Genomic DNA, 16,952 nt, shown 5'->3' on the forward strand with positions numbered 1-16,952 from the left:
GCAATTTACCTTAATGTCTAAATGTGCGACTCTGGTCTGCGTGTGAAGATAAACCAGTGCCGACAGGGCTTGGAGCATGTAGTGTCTCACCGAGCCCTCGCAGTAGCTATCCTTCTCACAGACGAAACTGAAGAGCTCCGACCCTCTCACCCTTAAAAGCGAAAGAAAAACAATCAGTAAAATCAGCATAAATTCAATCCGCAATCTACTCACTTTTCCATCACAATGGCGTCTCTGCCAAGACCGGCGGAGTAAAGGCCGAACGCCTTGGGCAGACTCGGGTGGCCCAGCCGCTTGAGCATTCGGTATTCTGCGACGGTGGCCGCCTCTGACTGCTTTTCGCGCCACACCAGCTTGGCCACCGCCTCCCTGCTGGTCTTCCTGTCCCTGCAGGCCATCACGACAGCCCGGGATCCGCGCTCGAGTTCCTCCACGATTTCGTAGTGGTTCTCAAGATCCAGCTGAATAAAATATAAATAATTTTTAAAAATTGTTAATTATTAACAAAGAAATATATTTTACGATTTTATCTAAAAATTCGAATTGTTTACCAGTGGCGAAGTCGGCGAGGGGCAGCTGGATTGCCGGCTGTTTTTTGAGAAGCTGGGCTTCCTGAATTTGAAGGCCCACGCCTTGCTCGGTGAGCTGGGAGGCGTGCATCCGTTTTTGTACGAGTGATTGGGCGACAGACTGTTCGGACTAGAGATGGACGAGTGCCTAGGACTCAACGGCGGGAGGGAACTCTGCGGACGCAGCATATCACATTCGTCGTTGCACTGTGAGCATCATCGATTGGAAAACATCATTAGAGTCATGCAAAAACAAAATGTTCAATCGGAAAATTTTTATAGCCAGAAAAATAATTACGAAATAACAACAGCAAAAATTATTAGTTTGGTGTACTATCCTAACAAATTTAAAAGAGAATCTTCGTGCCTTTATTTTGACGAACAAAGAAGGAAAGGTCATATTACAATCTGTAAACACTTCCTGGTCTCTTTGACAAGACTTTTGATGATCTATTAAAAGGTTTTCTATTGCTAGTTTTTATTTTAGGGCTAACCATGCCTGTCTCTCACTTTAGTCCTCCAAAATCTTAATATGACCTTATGAGGCTTCTCTAAATTGCCTAAATTGAAGAAACAAATGTTATGAAACTTGAAGATTAAAACAAAAGTTATTCTTTTGGACAAAAAAATACACGCACAGGTTTAATTTTTAAATAAAAATGAATGGCTCTCATCTGTATGGAAAATTAATTTTAGACGGTTAGCTAATAGTGGAAATATGTATGAAAAAAATTTAATAACACGCTCTCGCTATGTACAACAGCTTTTTCGGCCCCGCAGGCCTCACCAGCAGTACTTTACCTCCAAAACAAAATTTATAACCGCAGTATTAGCTGCAGAGAATTCTGACCCAGAATTTGATCGTCGAAAACGTCCGGCAGCAACCCGTTTCTGAGTAAAATAAAAAAGAGGAGACGAGTGACGAATTCTTGCTAACCACGTCACTCACCCTCCCTGTGATTCAACCTTTCTGTCCATAAAAATTCACCAGCTCAAAAATACAATCCATTTAAGCTAATTTCAAAGAATGAGGAATTCTGTTTTTTTATAACATGATAATATATATGGGGGAAAAATTTAAATATATCACGTATTCACAGAGTTTTTAAATTAGCTCAAAGTTATTCCTTGATTCGTCTTCACTCACTATAACTATTTTGGACTATCTTAAATTTTCAGTAAAATTGCTGTAAAAACTTACAGTTTCTGCTGTTTCACTCCAGCGGCGGGAGTTGGTGTTGGTGGTGAGAGTTTTGAGGCCGCCGACGAGCGCGTTGAGCCTGGACTTGCTGGAGTCGGCGGGCTTGGTGCTCTGCGGCACCGACTGGAGCCTCGGGAGGCGGCTGACGGGCGCCGGCCTGCCACTCGACGCCGGCCGGTCCTCCGAGGCGGACCTCGGGGGCATGCCGTGTGGGGGAGAAAAAGAAAATGCAGGGCTAAACAAAAAGCGGGGTCAAATAAATGAAAAGTAAGAAGCACGGGGGCACAACCACAACCTGTTGCTTCCGCTACCTATAGGGGGTTGCAAACAAACCAAAACCCAGCCAGCACACATAGATAGACCAACAACCAACGAATTACGAGAAGAGATACGCAACGCACACAACGCGCTGACGCCGTTTGCCGATGTCCAAATAGCGCAGCCGCTGCTCCACACCACAAGAAATAGATAGAGAGAAAGGAAAGAATCGTTGAAGAAAAACCACAGGCGTAATTTTTTGGACCTTTCATTTTTCAATTTTATTCTATTCAAAGTGTTTGTTGTTTCTTGTTGCTGTGTCGCGCAATATGTATTTTCATCGTCATAAGTTTTAAATTTTTATATACAAACATACAATTAATTTTATTTACAAGCTTCCATGTAATCATAGTAATTGTTCTTGGCCTCAAAAAATCACCGTAAATCCAAAATGCTCAAAACAACCGAAAAAGCATGCGTTCTCTCATTATATCAGTTATTGTTAAATTGTTTCTTTTTTTAAAACTCTTTCGCGTGTGTAGTGAGGTTTGCTCTTCAATAACGAGTACATCTAGGTTTTGTTTTTTCCTCTGCTCTTTCATTTTGGTTATTACTCAAACGCCAATCACCACTTGTTATGATCTCATTCACCGCAAGTCTCTGACTGTGTTTGTTTGGATCCACTTACGCATCCTTTGTCAGTTCTTTCTGGTACGCGATTGGCGACTGAATCGCCTTCAGGAAGTCCTTCTGCGTCTGCAGAATGCCTTTTACGGTCGCCACCCACTCGTCCCTCAGCGCCGGCGTCGCCCCTTGGCACGTGTAAATCAGGTTGGGCTTCCTCGGGTCCGTTGACTGGATCAAGAACTTGCACTGATCACCGTCTTCACTTCGCTCGTTCAGAGACATCTTGTTCACCTGGTAATCACCAACACCAAAATCATGAAAAATTTCAAATGTTAGTAATAAAAAACATTTCCAGACTTAAGAACCTGTTTGATTGATATGTTACATTCAAATCGAGATGAAAAGTACAAAGGATCCGAAATAAAAAATAAATAGAGGCATGGGATTTGAACGACCGATTAAATTAACAGGATTTAGCCCTACAAGAAGAGGAAAAAATATATAATTTTCTTACGTGAACAAAAAATATTTTGTGAAATATTTTTTACTTTTTAAATAAAATGCGCTCTTTAATTAATTAAATAATTTCTAACGAGGAATGTCCGCAAAAATTAGAGATTTGAGACAAAGCGGTTACCTGCACGTGGCCTTTGTAGACGTAGACAGGATTGGTGAACTGGGTTTTGCGGCCGACAGCCTCGCTGAAAATCATGCTTTGCTCAAACAGGAACACTTGCAGCTCTTTGCCGCGGAAGCCTTGGGCGGCGCTTCCCTCCATGCAGGCCAGTGGGCCGTGCATCAGCAGCTTGCCCTGCGACGTGATTTTGCCCTGTAACAAGAGTATGCGCTGCATTAGCACCAAAAGCTGTCTTGAATTTAATCTATTCCAAATTGGTTTATTTTTCTAATTATAACACCATGGAAATCTCTGTTTTGTCGGTGGGGGTGGTCACCTCAAATCCCTGCAGTCTTCCGACGTCCATCATGTCATTGGCGGCTTTGGGCACGATTTGCATGATGTGGAAGGCGGCCCTCAAGGCGTGCAGCTCTTCATCTGACACGTTCGCCCTCTCCGAGTACTTGAGAATGTCCTTCAGCATCAGTTGGTATTTCATTATCCTCTGAACTGGTTTGATCAAAAGATCGGCTAACTGTAGCTTATGACCTAATTTTTGACGTAGCTCCTGGAAATTTAAGCGATGATGAGCGACCGTGTGCACAGCGGCAGCCAAACAGTAGCACTCACCTCAAAGTAGTTTTCTTTTTCTGACACTATAAATTCTGAGACGGGTTTGTTTTGGCAGTACACAACATACATGTGCAGTTTCCTTTCGTATCTCTTAAAAATCAAGCCCAACTCCTCGGGCTTTTCTTCACAGCGCTCCAGAGCTTTCAAGAAATAGCTACAGAACAGAATTTTAAAATAATAATTAGAGGCCACTCTCGGAAGATTGATCATATTGATTGGTATAATGTGGGTCAAAAGAATCTGCGCAACTTTTGACTGCGAATTTTAGACAGAACGAACATTTAGAGCAAAAATAACATCATTTCAGAGGTTCCAAAACATGTTTGTTTATCAATTGAGATGGCTTTAAAGTCAATTTGTAAAAAATATAGGTTTACAAGGTTCTCATTGCAGTCGAAATGACAGGAGAACACTTTTCATTTTTAAGTTTTTGTTTCTACAGTTTCTCTTAAAGTTATCTGGAAATATTTTTGTTTCCAGCAACGCAGATTAAAATTAAGGAACCAAGGGTCAGCAGCCTCAAACAGACAACCGCGCGTGCACAAGCAACTAGAGGGAAACGGAGACTCACTCTCTGTGCCATTCGTAGATGGCCTCGATATTGCCGAACACCATTTTGTCCTTGCCGGCCTTGAGGTCGTCCGGCATGGACAGCTCCTCCTCCTCAGGGTTGGTCGGCGGGGGCGACCGCATGAATGTGATGTAGCCCTCGACCACGTCCCTCAGGTCCCTTACGTAGACGCGTTCCGTGTCGAGCATCTCCTTGATCACATACTGCCTTTTGTGCAGCGGGTCAGTCTTGGTTGCGATCGAGGCGGCCTCTCCTTCGGCATCCTCCTCGCTGACGGCCACCGCGACCGCTTGTGGCGAGGCCATGTCCGCCTCGTCCAACTGACTAGACCCTTTGGACAGGAGACTGTGCCGCTCCTGGTTTTCGGTGTGCTGCTCCTGAAATTTCCATTTCACGCGTTAGTTGCTGTCGATAATTTTTTTTCAAAACTTAAAGAAGCATTATGTATGGACTACTGATTGCGAGAATATTTTTAGCTTTCTGGTGTGTATGATAATATGCGAATCAGACAATAATAAATCCTGCAAATCAGGCGGGAAAAATATCAAATAAATTTTAAATGGAAAAATTGACGCATTTCGAAAAATTAGTCATTTTAATTTATTTTAGCGCAAAGCCATCAAACATCTAGCATTCTCATTGTTACGAAAAGTATTAAACACCAAAATATCTAACATTTAAGGAACAAATAATTTAGAAAAGTTGATACGTTTCCCATCCAACAGATAAAAGGCAAAAATTAAAATGCAGCACTCGATGAAACAGCCAACCCTGGTCCACTTCACGTCGGACCAAAGTCTCCAAATCAACAAAGCCATGATACGATTGTAAAAAATCCAGTATATGAGCTGGTGCAAACGAAATCATAAGTATCAATGTAACGAACGGCACAAAACTATAAATCGAAAGAATAATCCTGATCAAAAAAGCTGCAACGAACGGCTGTCATTTGACTGAACCAACAGCGAGAGAGCCACTAAAACTGCAAATCAACCAAAATATAAATAGAGAGAAAAAGAGACGAGACATGCATATTTTTGTTTTCATGCAGAGGATGATGGACTGCCAACCATTCTCTCCTTGACAATCTGCTCGATCTCGGCCAAATCTGCTGACGCGCCGTCCAACGCCTTCAAAGACAGACTGGACGCCTGAAAAAGACGCGTCTTTCATCTCTCGATCTATCGTGTCCTGCTGCCCGAGCGTAACGGGGTCGCTCCGAGGAGGATAAAAAAAAGACAAAACAAAAAAGAAGCGGCAAAGAGACTCACCCTCTTGGCCTGAGCGTCGTCGCCGCTGTTGGGGCCTCCGAGGGCGCTTGAGCCGCTGATCAACGAGTCCGAGATGGGCTTCATCGGCGGCGGCAGCTCCACGGTCTCTTCCTCCACGTCTTCGGCGCCGTTCAGTTCTGACGACGGGCCCGAGGATACACTCTCTGCTTCCGATTGTGTGCTGCTCGGACGCCCGCTGTCTGTGCTTGGAACCTGAACAAATAAAAGTTCATTTTTACTTGGTGCGAGAGTTATTCGTATTCTAGTGCACTGAACTGTGGGAAAGGAGGGGACTTTAATGTGTGTAAATTAAAAGGCGCTTATCACTTTCCAAGAAAATAAATTTCAGAGATAAACCTTTATAGTAAATTGTTCAACTTCTTCAAAGGTGACCTAAATTAAAAGCCGTTAGCTTTTCCTAGGTTTTCGTTTTGGGATAAAATATTAAAATAAATTCAACATTTTGTACTGTTTACTTGGATGTGTATTTAACGCTCTAGACATTCTTGTTTGTTTAGTTAAGATTCATCTCCTAAAAAGTTTCAAGAAATATTCAAGCGAAATAAAATATTGAACAAAATAGGCGCTCGAATCTTTGTCTCTTTACGCTGATTAAATTAAAAATTGTAGTGAAATCTAACGGATGGCAGGTATTTAGAGGAAAAATGTTAAACCTTGACATTTCTAAAATCACTTCTGTAGTCAGCCTACATTTAAGAATTTTTTTTTTTACAATTTATTTCCAGTAAAATTTCCTACCAGTATTTTAATAAATTTTGCGATTTAAATAATTGAAATAATAAATTGTGCACTTGCCTTTATCCTGTTATCTGAGGAAGTCTTCTTAAGAGGGCTGTGTGTTGGAATGGTGGAGTTGGGTCCTGGACTCGACACTGCTGGCTTGTCGTGCAAGTTGCCTTTGCTCGGCTTCCGCAGGGGGTACTGGAACCATTTTCGTCTGCAAACAAAATTACGCCCAAATTAGCCACGCGCGGTCTATTCGTGGCGGGTCGGGGGTGGCGGAAGTGCGGAAGGGGGTGGAAGAACGGCGACCGACTTGCAGCAAAAGCAGCACGGCTCTGCGTCGCTGTCGTCGGACTCCATATTACTTTGCTGGCAGCAGACACTCGCGTAAAATCCTCGGATTTTGTGAACCAACTAACTCCTTCGCGATAAGAACACAACAATTTAATTGTGTGCGGATATGAGCGTGAGCAGAGGGCGTGGCGTCTGCCAAAATCGTTTTCGAAGAGGACGAGTGAAACACAAACGCCTGTCACCCTTTTCCTCCGCCGTTAATAAGCACTCACGATTGACGTTTTGGGTTATCTATTCAAACTATCTGCTATTTACAAAACGTTTATTGTTTCCGACGTCTCATTAAAGCCTCGAAAGATGTCCCAACAAGTCGCGCAAAATTAGGTCAAATGTTTTGAAATACTTTAGGACGAAAATTGTCAAATATTGCTATCAAATTAACGGTTAACAAAGTTCTAGCATAGTTTTAAATTAAAAATGAAAAATAATATCTGAACCATCGACATCAATAAATCAGAACTGATTTAAGTTAATTTGAATAAAATATGCGTACAAGGGAAAACCACAACCAGACGTCTTTATCGTTCCCGTGACGTATTTTTTAATTTTACTTGATCGAGTGCACTATTTTCAAAATCAATACCGAGAACACCATATTTAATAGAGAGGCACAGAGAGCATTCCACTCGAATGCAGCTCATAGAACAGCGCGGAGATTAGATAATGATTCGTGACTCACCCTCCGAACACCTTTCTCTTATTGACAGGCGAGTTGGTGGCTTGATGAGATGTGGAGTCGCTTCCAGTCGCACCCTCTGCAACAGATAAACACAACGAATGAGCACACATGCGATGGAGATGGAGAGAGACAGGGAAAGAGAAAAACTGTACAATTAATTAATCGACTCCCCTCCCGGCCCGTCGACTGCGTGATTTAAGTGGATAATTTTGGCAGCAAATAGCCGACTCGGTGTCAGCATTAATAATTGTTGTAAAGAGCAGGGGAGATCAGAACTCTAAGGGCCGCACACATCGTGGGAAGTTGGAGAGCACGACACGCACGCACCGGGGCCTTGGCTAATAAAATTAAAAAGCAACGGCCGGCGCACGCGGCGCTACTTTATGCCCTCTTATAAATAGATCTTGTATGCAAGGATTATTCGCGGCGGTTTTTCTTCTTGTCCAACGAGCGGACTGCTCGTTAAATTTAGAGGAGTTTTGAGCACCACTCGCAAACATGCTCTTAAACTGTTCGCCATTGACGGCTATAGAGTAAAATCATAAATTCCTCTCATTTTTATTTTTAGATTGGCGATAATTGCATAAAAGAAATCACGCATATCCTGGAATCCAGTGTCGCGGTCTTTTTCAAAATGATAACAACTGAATGCTTTTCTTATCATGATAAAACATTTTGCGCTGTTGCTGTTTCATAAGACGTCGCAAACAAATATTGAAAGAGAACAATTATTGTGGGAAATAAAAGCACAAAAAAGGACAATGCTAAAAAAAGATTTTTGTTCATTTTGCTGATCTGAAAATTTTTCTGGGTTAAATTTTTGCTAATAAGTAACGATATGTGCACAGTTTTTCTGTTCATCACATATAATATATGTCACGCTTGATAATTTACCGCAATTACGTCAACAGAGTGTCCGCATAACACACATTCCGGCTGAGGCTCGTTTTAAAAATACTTAACCTCTAAAATTCAAGGCAAATCGGCGTCGAGCGTTGTTACAGAATGAAGTGGATTTAAAGCTGCTCTTGCATGATGTGCTTCAAAGGCTCAAGTTTTCCTAGGATGGAGAGCAGCTCCTCCATATCGGGCGGACTGCATCAAGCAATAAATTTCCGCCGCTCGTGCAATCGCGTGTATGCATCGCAATTCAAAGCTGCGTTTGTTTTCAATTATCTCGTAAATCAGAGGGTTCTCAGTCGGTTAATTCGCGGCCGTGGCCGAGGAAGAAGGCGGCCCTTTGTGTTTAATGCCGAGAGAGTTTGGCGCCGGCCGAAAATGCCTATCCACTCGAAATGCTATTCTCGTCATTGATTTTTGATGCCAGAGGCCAAGTTCAGAGCGCGTGACTGCGCCGGAATCGAATTCCCGCACTTTTTATTTTGGCATTCCAGCAGCCGAGACCAAGACGCACTCACAAAGTCGACGGGACAATTGAGCAAAGGAGCCGGGAGCGGCAATGGGCGCTCCCAACGAACGCATTTCGTTTAATGGCCGAGGAATTTATTTTCATAGGACGCAACAAGCAAAACCACCAAGCAGCAGCCAAAATTAGAAAGACGACGACCGAGGCGGGCAATTTATAAGAGGCACCAGCATGCACAAGCGCGAGGGAGACAAATTAAACTGCCCGCGCCCGACCCACCCGCCCGCCCGCCTCGGCTTTTTGGCAAACGCCCCGCGACGTGAGAAAATGATTTCGCCGCCTTTTGTGTGCGAATCCTGCAATTTGCACTTTCATCACAGCCCAGGGACACGGGGTGGAAAGCGCGGCCGAAAAGGGGGTGGCCTAGCTCGAAATCTAGGTCATCAGATAAAACGAAATTTTGCTCTTTTCTCATGACCCGCCGGGGACGAGAAGAGGCAGGAGACAAAGATTATCATCATTATTAGGCCCTTAGGTCCTTTGAACAGCGCGCCGGAGCCAGCTGACTCGAACGTACACACGGAGCGAGAGAGAGAGAGAGAGAGAGAGAGAGAGAGAGAGAGAGAGAGAGAGAGAGAGAGAGAGAGAGAGAGAGAGAGAGAGAGAGAGTACGGCATGTTTATGTATACAAGGCAGGCGCTGCACTCTACTCTCGCTCGCGACAGATGTATGCACGGCGCGCGGATGCAGGTCACCAGCGTTATTTCGGGTGCATTTTCATTTCTGTGCGAGGACAAATGCATTTTTAGGAGAACACAAGGCTTCTTCCCGGATTAATACAAAACAACCACTGCAAATTAAATGTTTTAAAATTTAAGAGTCGTGCAGATACGGTCAATACTTCAATTAGCAATTGTTTCGGTTGACTCCATGATATTATAGAAATATGGAATTTCCTAGTTGCAATCAACTGAACTAATTGTTGAATCAAATCACAGGAATATTAAAATAGATATGATTTTTTGTTGAAGCTTATGATAAAATGCCCTGATTCCGCTATCACCATTATCGACGTATTTGGAACTGCCTTCTGCGTCACAAACAAAACGTGATTACGTGACAATTGCCACTATTTCGTGCCCCTAAATCGACTTTCAGTATTATTCCGTGCCAATGAATCAAGGATAAATAGCTGACGGATTTTAATCCTCATCCATTTTCATGAGCAAACCGGGCGGAAATCAACAAATAAAACGCACGATTCCACTTCGTCAGCAGTTGCGAAGAAGAAAAAAAGGGAAAACTCAAATCTGCTCGATCTGTCTCGGGGGCGTCTTGGTGCCAAGTCTGCGATTTGCATATCAGGAGATGCGAGTGAGTCGATAAACTGACTTCTATTTCCGGCAACGGGCTGCATTTCGAGCGAAAATGGGCCTTTAGCCCCGCACAAATGAACCCAGCCACGACGCAATAATTGAATTTCACTTTGGCGCAGCAGGAAGTTGCTGGTTATTTACAACGAGGAATGAAAGAGAAAAAAGGAGAGAGAGAGAGAGAGAGAGAGAGAGAGAGAGAGAGAGAGAGAGAGAGAGAGAGAGAGAGAGAGAGAGAGAGAGAGAGAGAGAGAGAAAAATCGAAGAAGGCGGCGGGCGCCGTCTTCGCCGGAACTTTTGTCAAAACAAAATTACGCCGCTCGCTATTTTCGCGTCAGGCCGAATTAAAGCCAATTTGTCATTCGGCTTTGCCGCACCGCACCGCCCACGCGTGCATTTAATACGCGCGCGCCTTTTTGCGTCATGTCCAGCGCGCACGGTATTATTTTTAAAAAAAGCGCCAGTCCGAAGCCCGCCTGAATTATCGCCGGTCCTAACGAAGGCAATTTCGCGCCCGGAAAACGTACACACGCGATCACTGCGTCACCGCAACCCCCCAACCACCCTCGGTCGTCACGCAGCTCTCCCCCGAACTAGGCTAATAGACAATTAAGGTGGTTAATTAATCTAGAATTAGCGGGGCCCGCATGTCGCAGTCGTTTCTCCACACCAAAGCGTCAATAAATTTAAATTGTCGATTTTTCAGGGAAATTCTCAATAGATAAAATGTAAAAAAAGAATTAAAATAGAAACATATTGGTGTGATAATGCACACCTTTGTAGCAACCAAGTAAAAAATATCAAGTCAAGTTTTCAGTTTTCTGCAGCTTTGAAACTGAAAGCCTCTCTCGCCTCAGTTCTTGCGTTTTAGAGACTTCTTTGATTTGATAACCTGGTTTGAAACAATTAAAATTGAGCAGTACGAAGAAATGCGAGTTGATTTAAGGGTATGGTTTGAAGTAGAAAGCAATTCAGGCTCTTGTAAAAGTACGAAACAGCTTTTTTACGGCTAACCTCAAAGTCTAACTCACAGCAGCGGGTGACTCACGTGTCTGGCTGCTGAATATATGCATGTGTGCCGATTTTCTCGCCGGAGGAGCAGATTTTGCGAGTGCGTGAGTGCGGCCTTTCGCGGGACAGAGAGTGCTGCGGTGAGATAAGCGGATGAAGGCGCGCGCCTGATAATTTTGCCCTGTTAAGGAGGTGCGCTCGACCGCTTGCGATGCGTAGAAATATACACAAATGCACTTCGTGTTGAGCGTATTTTGCAATGGCGAGGCTGAGATAATACGCTCGATTAGTCAGCTGCAAGCCGATATCTTTGGCGACGGAAAAGATGATGACGACATGATGATAATTGCAATATATTCAAAGGATTCATTCGAATACAGTTTAGCACACTTTCCGGCTTGAGATCATTGAGCGAAATGTATTTTTGTCTGCAGCAGTTTATACTTAGACCCTAAGTCACAATAGAGACTTACTTCCCCGTTTCAAATTTAATCTCTTTGTTAAGGTTTGTAATCTCTTTCCCGACTGGAACGAAAAACGTTGCTGAACAGGAAATAATTTCTTAAAAATGTTGCAGCCCCTGATTATTATTGATATTGAGTGGTTTTGTTGTGTTTTAACTTGACATTGCGTTTACTATAGAGGAACTTTAGATTTATAACGAGTAGTACGCTCAAAAAGTTCAATCTAGACGATCACACAGATGGCAATAAGGCCTTTTTGATAAATGCAAGCAAAATACATTTGAGAAACTTTTCCGACTCCTTTCTGAGATGTGCAGTGATCGAGAAACGTCTTAAATCTACTTCGATTTCTTCCCAATCAAAGATATGTACTAAAAAAATCATTTCATATAAATCTTCTAGAATTTGTAATAAGGTGCTGAGGAAAAAAGCAACATCGGCCGAGAATTCCGCTTCGCCTAAGTTCGAAACAACAGGAAACCGGGCTGCCAGCCATTATCAAGTTGAAACGACGTTGGAAACACAAACAAAGGGAACGTCTTACGCTCTTCGTCGGACGAGGTGCTGTTGCGGATGCTGAACCGGTCGTACAGGGTGCTCATTTGCTTGGACAGTTTGCGGGCCTTGCGCTGGCACAAATTGCGGAAGGAGCGCTCGGAGGGTGGCGACGCCGGCGTCACCTCCATCGCGAACGTCGCGTCGCATGACATCTGCCGCGGCGGGCTGACCTCGACGATGCCCCGCCGGTCGCGCGGCTGCTGCTTCTCGGACGACGGACGCGCCGAGTAGGTTCGCGCCGGCGAGGATGACATCGCGTTGCACTCGCTTTCGGCACCTCGACTGGCCAACAACGACGGGACACGGCCACCAGCGGAACTCTGTTGCGGTCGACGCGTCATTTCCCGCGAGCAAAATACGAAAGTGTATGACGACGGCAAGGAACGGAGCAAAGACCGGATCTGCGTGTCTTAGGGTCGTAATCGGTTTGATAAGTTCTATTAATTTTTCAGGCTAAACGACCAACCAGAGATAATTAGATTTTTGGTTTTTTAATATCTCTAATAAACTCATCAAATTTTTATCATGAAAATCGGACCCAAGTTATGCTGACAAGGAAAAATACATCAATCACTCTTAAATGTACATTTAAAATATACTATTGCGGTTTAAATACCGTTTGAGTGACACAGACAATTTATTTGAAAAAAAAAAAACCAATCAGAAAATTGCATGGAATTTCCCATTTAGCAGCCAAGTTTCCGACGAAAGTCAGAGGGATATTTGCTAACCTCGGCAATGATCGAGTTTCGCAGTCTCCGGCGCGACTCGAAAGTCCCGCCGAATCGGCGGCAGTCGTGTCACTCTGTGGTTTCGAGACTTGGCGCTGTAAATTTTTTTCGGCGGACGAAACACAAACGATAAGTAAGTATCAGTTCGGGTGTTGCGAAAACTGGTTATTACAAATAGGCGAAAATCTGCGTCCGACAGCGACCGCACTCGAAATGTGTGCTCTTGTTGCGAGGTTGAGGCGCGCAGCAAAATCAAACGCGCGTCAACAGGAAGGAGCGGACTGGAAATATCGAAATAATGCACAGGCGGCTTAGCAGCGAAATATTAATCTTATCAGACGCGAGAATGGCGGATGCATTGAGTACGGCCGAAAAGTGTGCGTTCACCGCTCACAAGGTGATCATTGCGTCGCGCCAAGGTAACGCCAGCCTCCATTATTCTAAGGAGCAATGTCATCAGCGTGCAGCTGACTTTTCGAATGCCACCCGAGCGACTTGTCATCCGCCATGAAGGAAATTCACGAGATTTCTTTTGTTGCTGATTACCATGTTGATGGATCAGAGCGGTTGGTTTTAAAACCAATGCCTTTTTTCGCTGTCACAACCTGTTTGAGCAACAAAAACGCACCCCTTTTCAAGCTAATGTAATTACGTAAGCAATTTCGACTAACTGATTTATTTTACTTACATTAAAATCACCTTCATTTTAATTCTATATAGAGACCTGCATTTTTTAGATCAAACGGAAAAGGCTCTGGCCAGATGCGTCTCCACATAATAAAAATGATTGAAGGTTAAGTCAATTAAATTTAGATTAAGCGGCAGTAAAATTTAAATTTTTTAGACTCAGTTTTAAGTTACGTCTCACTGAGATTTCGCAAGTATTTCTTCAAAGTTCTAAGTAATTTTTAGTCTATTTACTGATTTAGAGTGGAAATAAATTAAGCTGCATAATAGTTTCAACGAATTTCCGTCGGATTTGGCACTCTCAAACCAGGAAAAGTGGTTGAACTCTCAGAAATCCCCATTTTACTACGAATTCCTGCATATTATTGTCGCAAAGCCACTCATTTGGTTGCACGTTTGAAATCTACAAGTTGCTGGCAAGCAGGCTGTGGCGGTCGGGAAACAAAAGAAGAGAAGAACGATTGCTCATCCTTTATTTGTGTGCAAACACTCAGCACTGGCGCTAGTCTGAAACAGACTTCCGGGCAGAAAATTTCACCTCGCGCGCACCCGTCAGATTTGCAATACTGAAAACGCCAAACGACGAGGGTGCGTGCAAAAGACTGGGAGATCCGATTACCGTTTTTCTGCTCTGTGAAGGACTCGAGCACCCAGGCGGCCACCATGCTTTTCCATCTTTCCAATTTCCCCCTGGTGTTGGCCATTTGCTGCTGTGTCGGGCTGGCTTGCGGCGGCGGCGGCGTCGGCGGAATCGAATACGACACCTCCCAAAATCACTTGCACATCGTCGTCGACGTCGGCTGCGCCTCGTGAGCGAGACGAGAGCCGATCACTCTGCTGACACTCGCTAATGGACCACGCCACGCGCGGTATCGGATAGACTGACTGACTGACTGAAAGAAAGGCCGGGCTCAGCCATTGGCACCGGCCGCCGCGCCGATTCGCAGCATCCCCCTCCTCCCCTGGCCGCTACTACGCATGGCCCTCGACGCGGACAAAGATCTCTCTCTCTCTCTCTCTCTCTCTCTCTCTCTCTCTCTCTCTCGTGCCGCCTGTCGCCTGCCGCGTATGCTAATTAAGTAAGCTGCCTGCCCGCCCGACCAGACTGACTTCGGCCGTTAAACTTCGTTTGTCAAACTCGGCCAAATCAAATTGGGCGTCGAACGGCACTTTGCTAAATTGAACTTTTCCGTCGGTGTGTGGCACACAATTATGCTCTTCCCATGTGGGCAAAGGGCTCTCAAATTTATACGGCCGCTAACTTTGGGATAAATTCGGCTCATGTCTTTTTTTATTGCCGTTCACGCGGCTAAATTTAGATCTGTTTTTAGTTTTAGATCTTATGCAACGAATTCCAAGCGATGCTATATTAATTGGTCGCGTGTCTAGCTTTATAATTAGCGCAAAGATATTCTGATTAGGCAACTACTTCGATGCTTGCGTCACGCAGGTTGCATAACCACCCAAAGTTTAAATATGGACCTCGAATTTCACAGGCATTTTCCTCGTGTTACAATTGAAACATTTGGTGAGTGGAATTCAGAACATTTGACACCTTTTTGTTTTAAAAATGCATGAGTGGGACTATTTGCATGTTTCCTAATAATTAAACAATGCGAATACAGTCAAATTTCATATTGGAATACATTTTTAATGGGAATAGACTGCTTGGCACATCAATCCCAATTCGATCAAGTTGGAAAAATGCTTTCCTAGTCCTTTCACCAAAGGAAAATACAATTCCAATTCACAAATGTCTTGACCCTGGTTCATAAAAATCACTATCTTATCGGTGAACAGTTCAGCCAATTAAATTTCGCACACGACCTGGAAAGCAATACCCACTTTGGACAGTAAAACCATAAAACGAACGCACAGCATATCTGAATAAAGCTCAGCATCATTAAAATATATTCCTGGAACGGCGGCGGCTTCATCCTTGCAACGAGAATTTATACCAATTACCTCACGCAGCGGCTAATCGAGTAGCAATCAATATGTAGATCTTTCTCGTACAATCGCAACATAATTCAGCCGAGACGCAATTAAACATCGAAAGCGATTAATCTGCTCTGCATCTGCGTGCTCCTTAAAAGGCTGCGCGAGCAGCGTGCATAAAACGGCGCGCGGTGGCAATTTGCAGACGCAGGCACGGGGGGTGTCCGATAACAATTTTCCACGAAGCCACCACCGGATCGTAATCCAACCCCCGAACGGCGGCAAACATACGACGATCGGTTGCTTTCGCCGGCGGTGGAAATAAATTTCGCTCGGCGCCGCCCAAGGATAGTAATCAAATTAATGAGGCAACAAGTGGTGTCTGTGTACAGTGCATAGAATGTGTGTGTGTTGCAAAATAACAAAACAACGGGGCAGAGGCGGCATTAATCGATTTTAGATGGCTCCGGCGTTCGTCCGTTCGTTCAACCCCCGCCGGCGAGATTGCATTTGCACGTGCGTGGCCCGGAGGAATAATCAAAGTGAGTCGATTCTTTGTCTTCAAGTGAGCGCGAGGCGTGAGTGGACGCGCAAAGGCGTCTTGCGTCCCGCTCGTTAATTAATATGGACACGTGTAATTAGCGAGGCGCGAGAGGAGGCTAGGAAAGGGTCGCCTTGGGACTAATAAGTTGTAATTAATTGCCAGCGACGCAGTGTCGATGACAATCTCGGCCATCTTAGTGGCCAGCGGGATTCTTTTGCTAATGATGCTCGAATCGGTGCTCTATAAAGCTTCTGGTTGGTCGGTCGTGACTTGCGCAGGTACTGCGTACAAATACGTGCATGTGGGATTTGCATATTAAACGCAGCCTGATTTATAGATGCGTTGCTGCCATGGTCTCTTATTTGCTGCTCTGGGCGATTTGTATATCTTTGAATTGATGATTAATGGCTGGCGCGCTCAATGGGCCAGTGTGGATTTGAACGGCAGGGATGAGTCGGATGGATCTTGCATTAAGGTCAAGAACCAAAAGTGAAAATATTGTTACGACATAAATACTGTATTTATATTTTATACGAGGAAATCGAATGCAGGAAATAACTTAAGCACTGCGGCTAGCCACAATAGAATGTAAAGCAGAAATGAAACGGGAGCTAGAAAAAGCGCAGCTAGTAGAACACAGAATTAGGAAACATTCGGGGGAAATTTGCTGATTTCTTAAGAGAAAAGGGATGTATAGCTTTGTGACGTCATCCGAATGTCATCATCACTATACAGTAATGAATGTTATACAAACAAC

At 44.2% G+C, this 16,952-nt stretch overlaps 1 protein-coding gene across 7 annotated transcripts in view; it reads right to left on the bottom strand.

Moving 5' to 3' along the window:
* trio overlaps positions 1 to 16,952 on the bottom strand; it is a 126,450-nt gene that overhangs the window by 1,776 nt on the left and 107,722 nt on the right. For 5 of the 7 annotated variants that reach the window (XM_065483889.1, XM_065483886.1, XM_065483888.1 and 2 more), the window contains 13 exons: positions 7,524 to 7,599; positions 6,563 to 6,704; positions 5,747 to 5,959; positions 5,546 to 5,626; positions 4,476 to 4,852; positions 3,902 to 4,058; positions 3,609 to 3,839; positions 3,293 to 3,484; positions 2,717 to 2,946; positions 1,771 to 2,005; positions 552 to 776; positions 214 to 461; positions 10 to 151 (listed from right to left, as the gene is read on the bottom strand). In XM_065483889.1, the coding sequence (XP_065339961.1) occupies positions 10 to 151; positions 214 to 461; positions 552 to 776; positions 1,771 to 2,005; positions 2,717 to 2,946; positions 3,293 to 3,484; positions 3,609 to 3,839; positions 3,902 to 4,058; positions 4,476 to 4,852; positions 5,546 to 5,626; positions 5,747 to 5,959; positions 6,563 to 6,704; positions 7,524 to 7,599 (2,549 nt within the window). Of the gene's footprint in view, positions 1 to 9; positions 152 to 213; positions 462 to 551; positions 777 to 852; positions 1,461 to 1,770; positions 2,006 to 2,716; positions 2,947 to 3,292; positions 3,485 to 3,608; positions 3,840 to 3,901; positions 4,059 to 4,475; positions 4,853 to 5,545; positions 5,627 to 5,746; positions 5,960 to 6,562; positions 6,705 to 7,523; positions 7,600 to 16,952 lie in introns of those variants that run through there. The other 2 variants (XM_065483887.1, XM_065483890.1) reach the window with 2 other exon arrangements.

The sequence above is a fragment of the Cloeon dipterum genome, chromosome 3 (genome assembly GCF_949628265.1).
Source record: "Cloeon dipterum chromosome 3, ieCloDipt1.1, whole genome shotgun sequence".
Classification (NCBI taxonomy): Eukaryota; Metazoa; Arthropoda; class Insecta; order Ephemeroptera; family Baetidae; genus Cloeon; species Cloeon dipterum.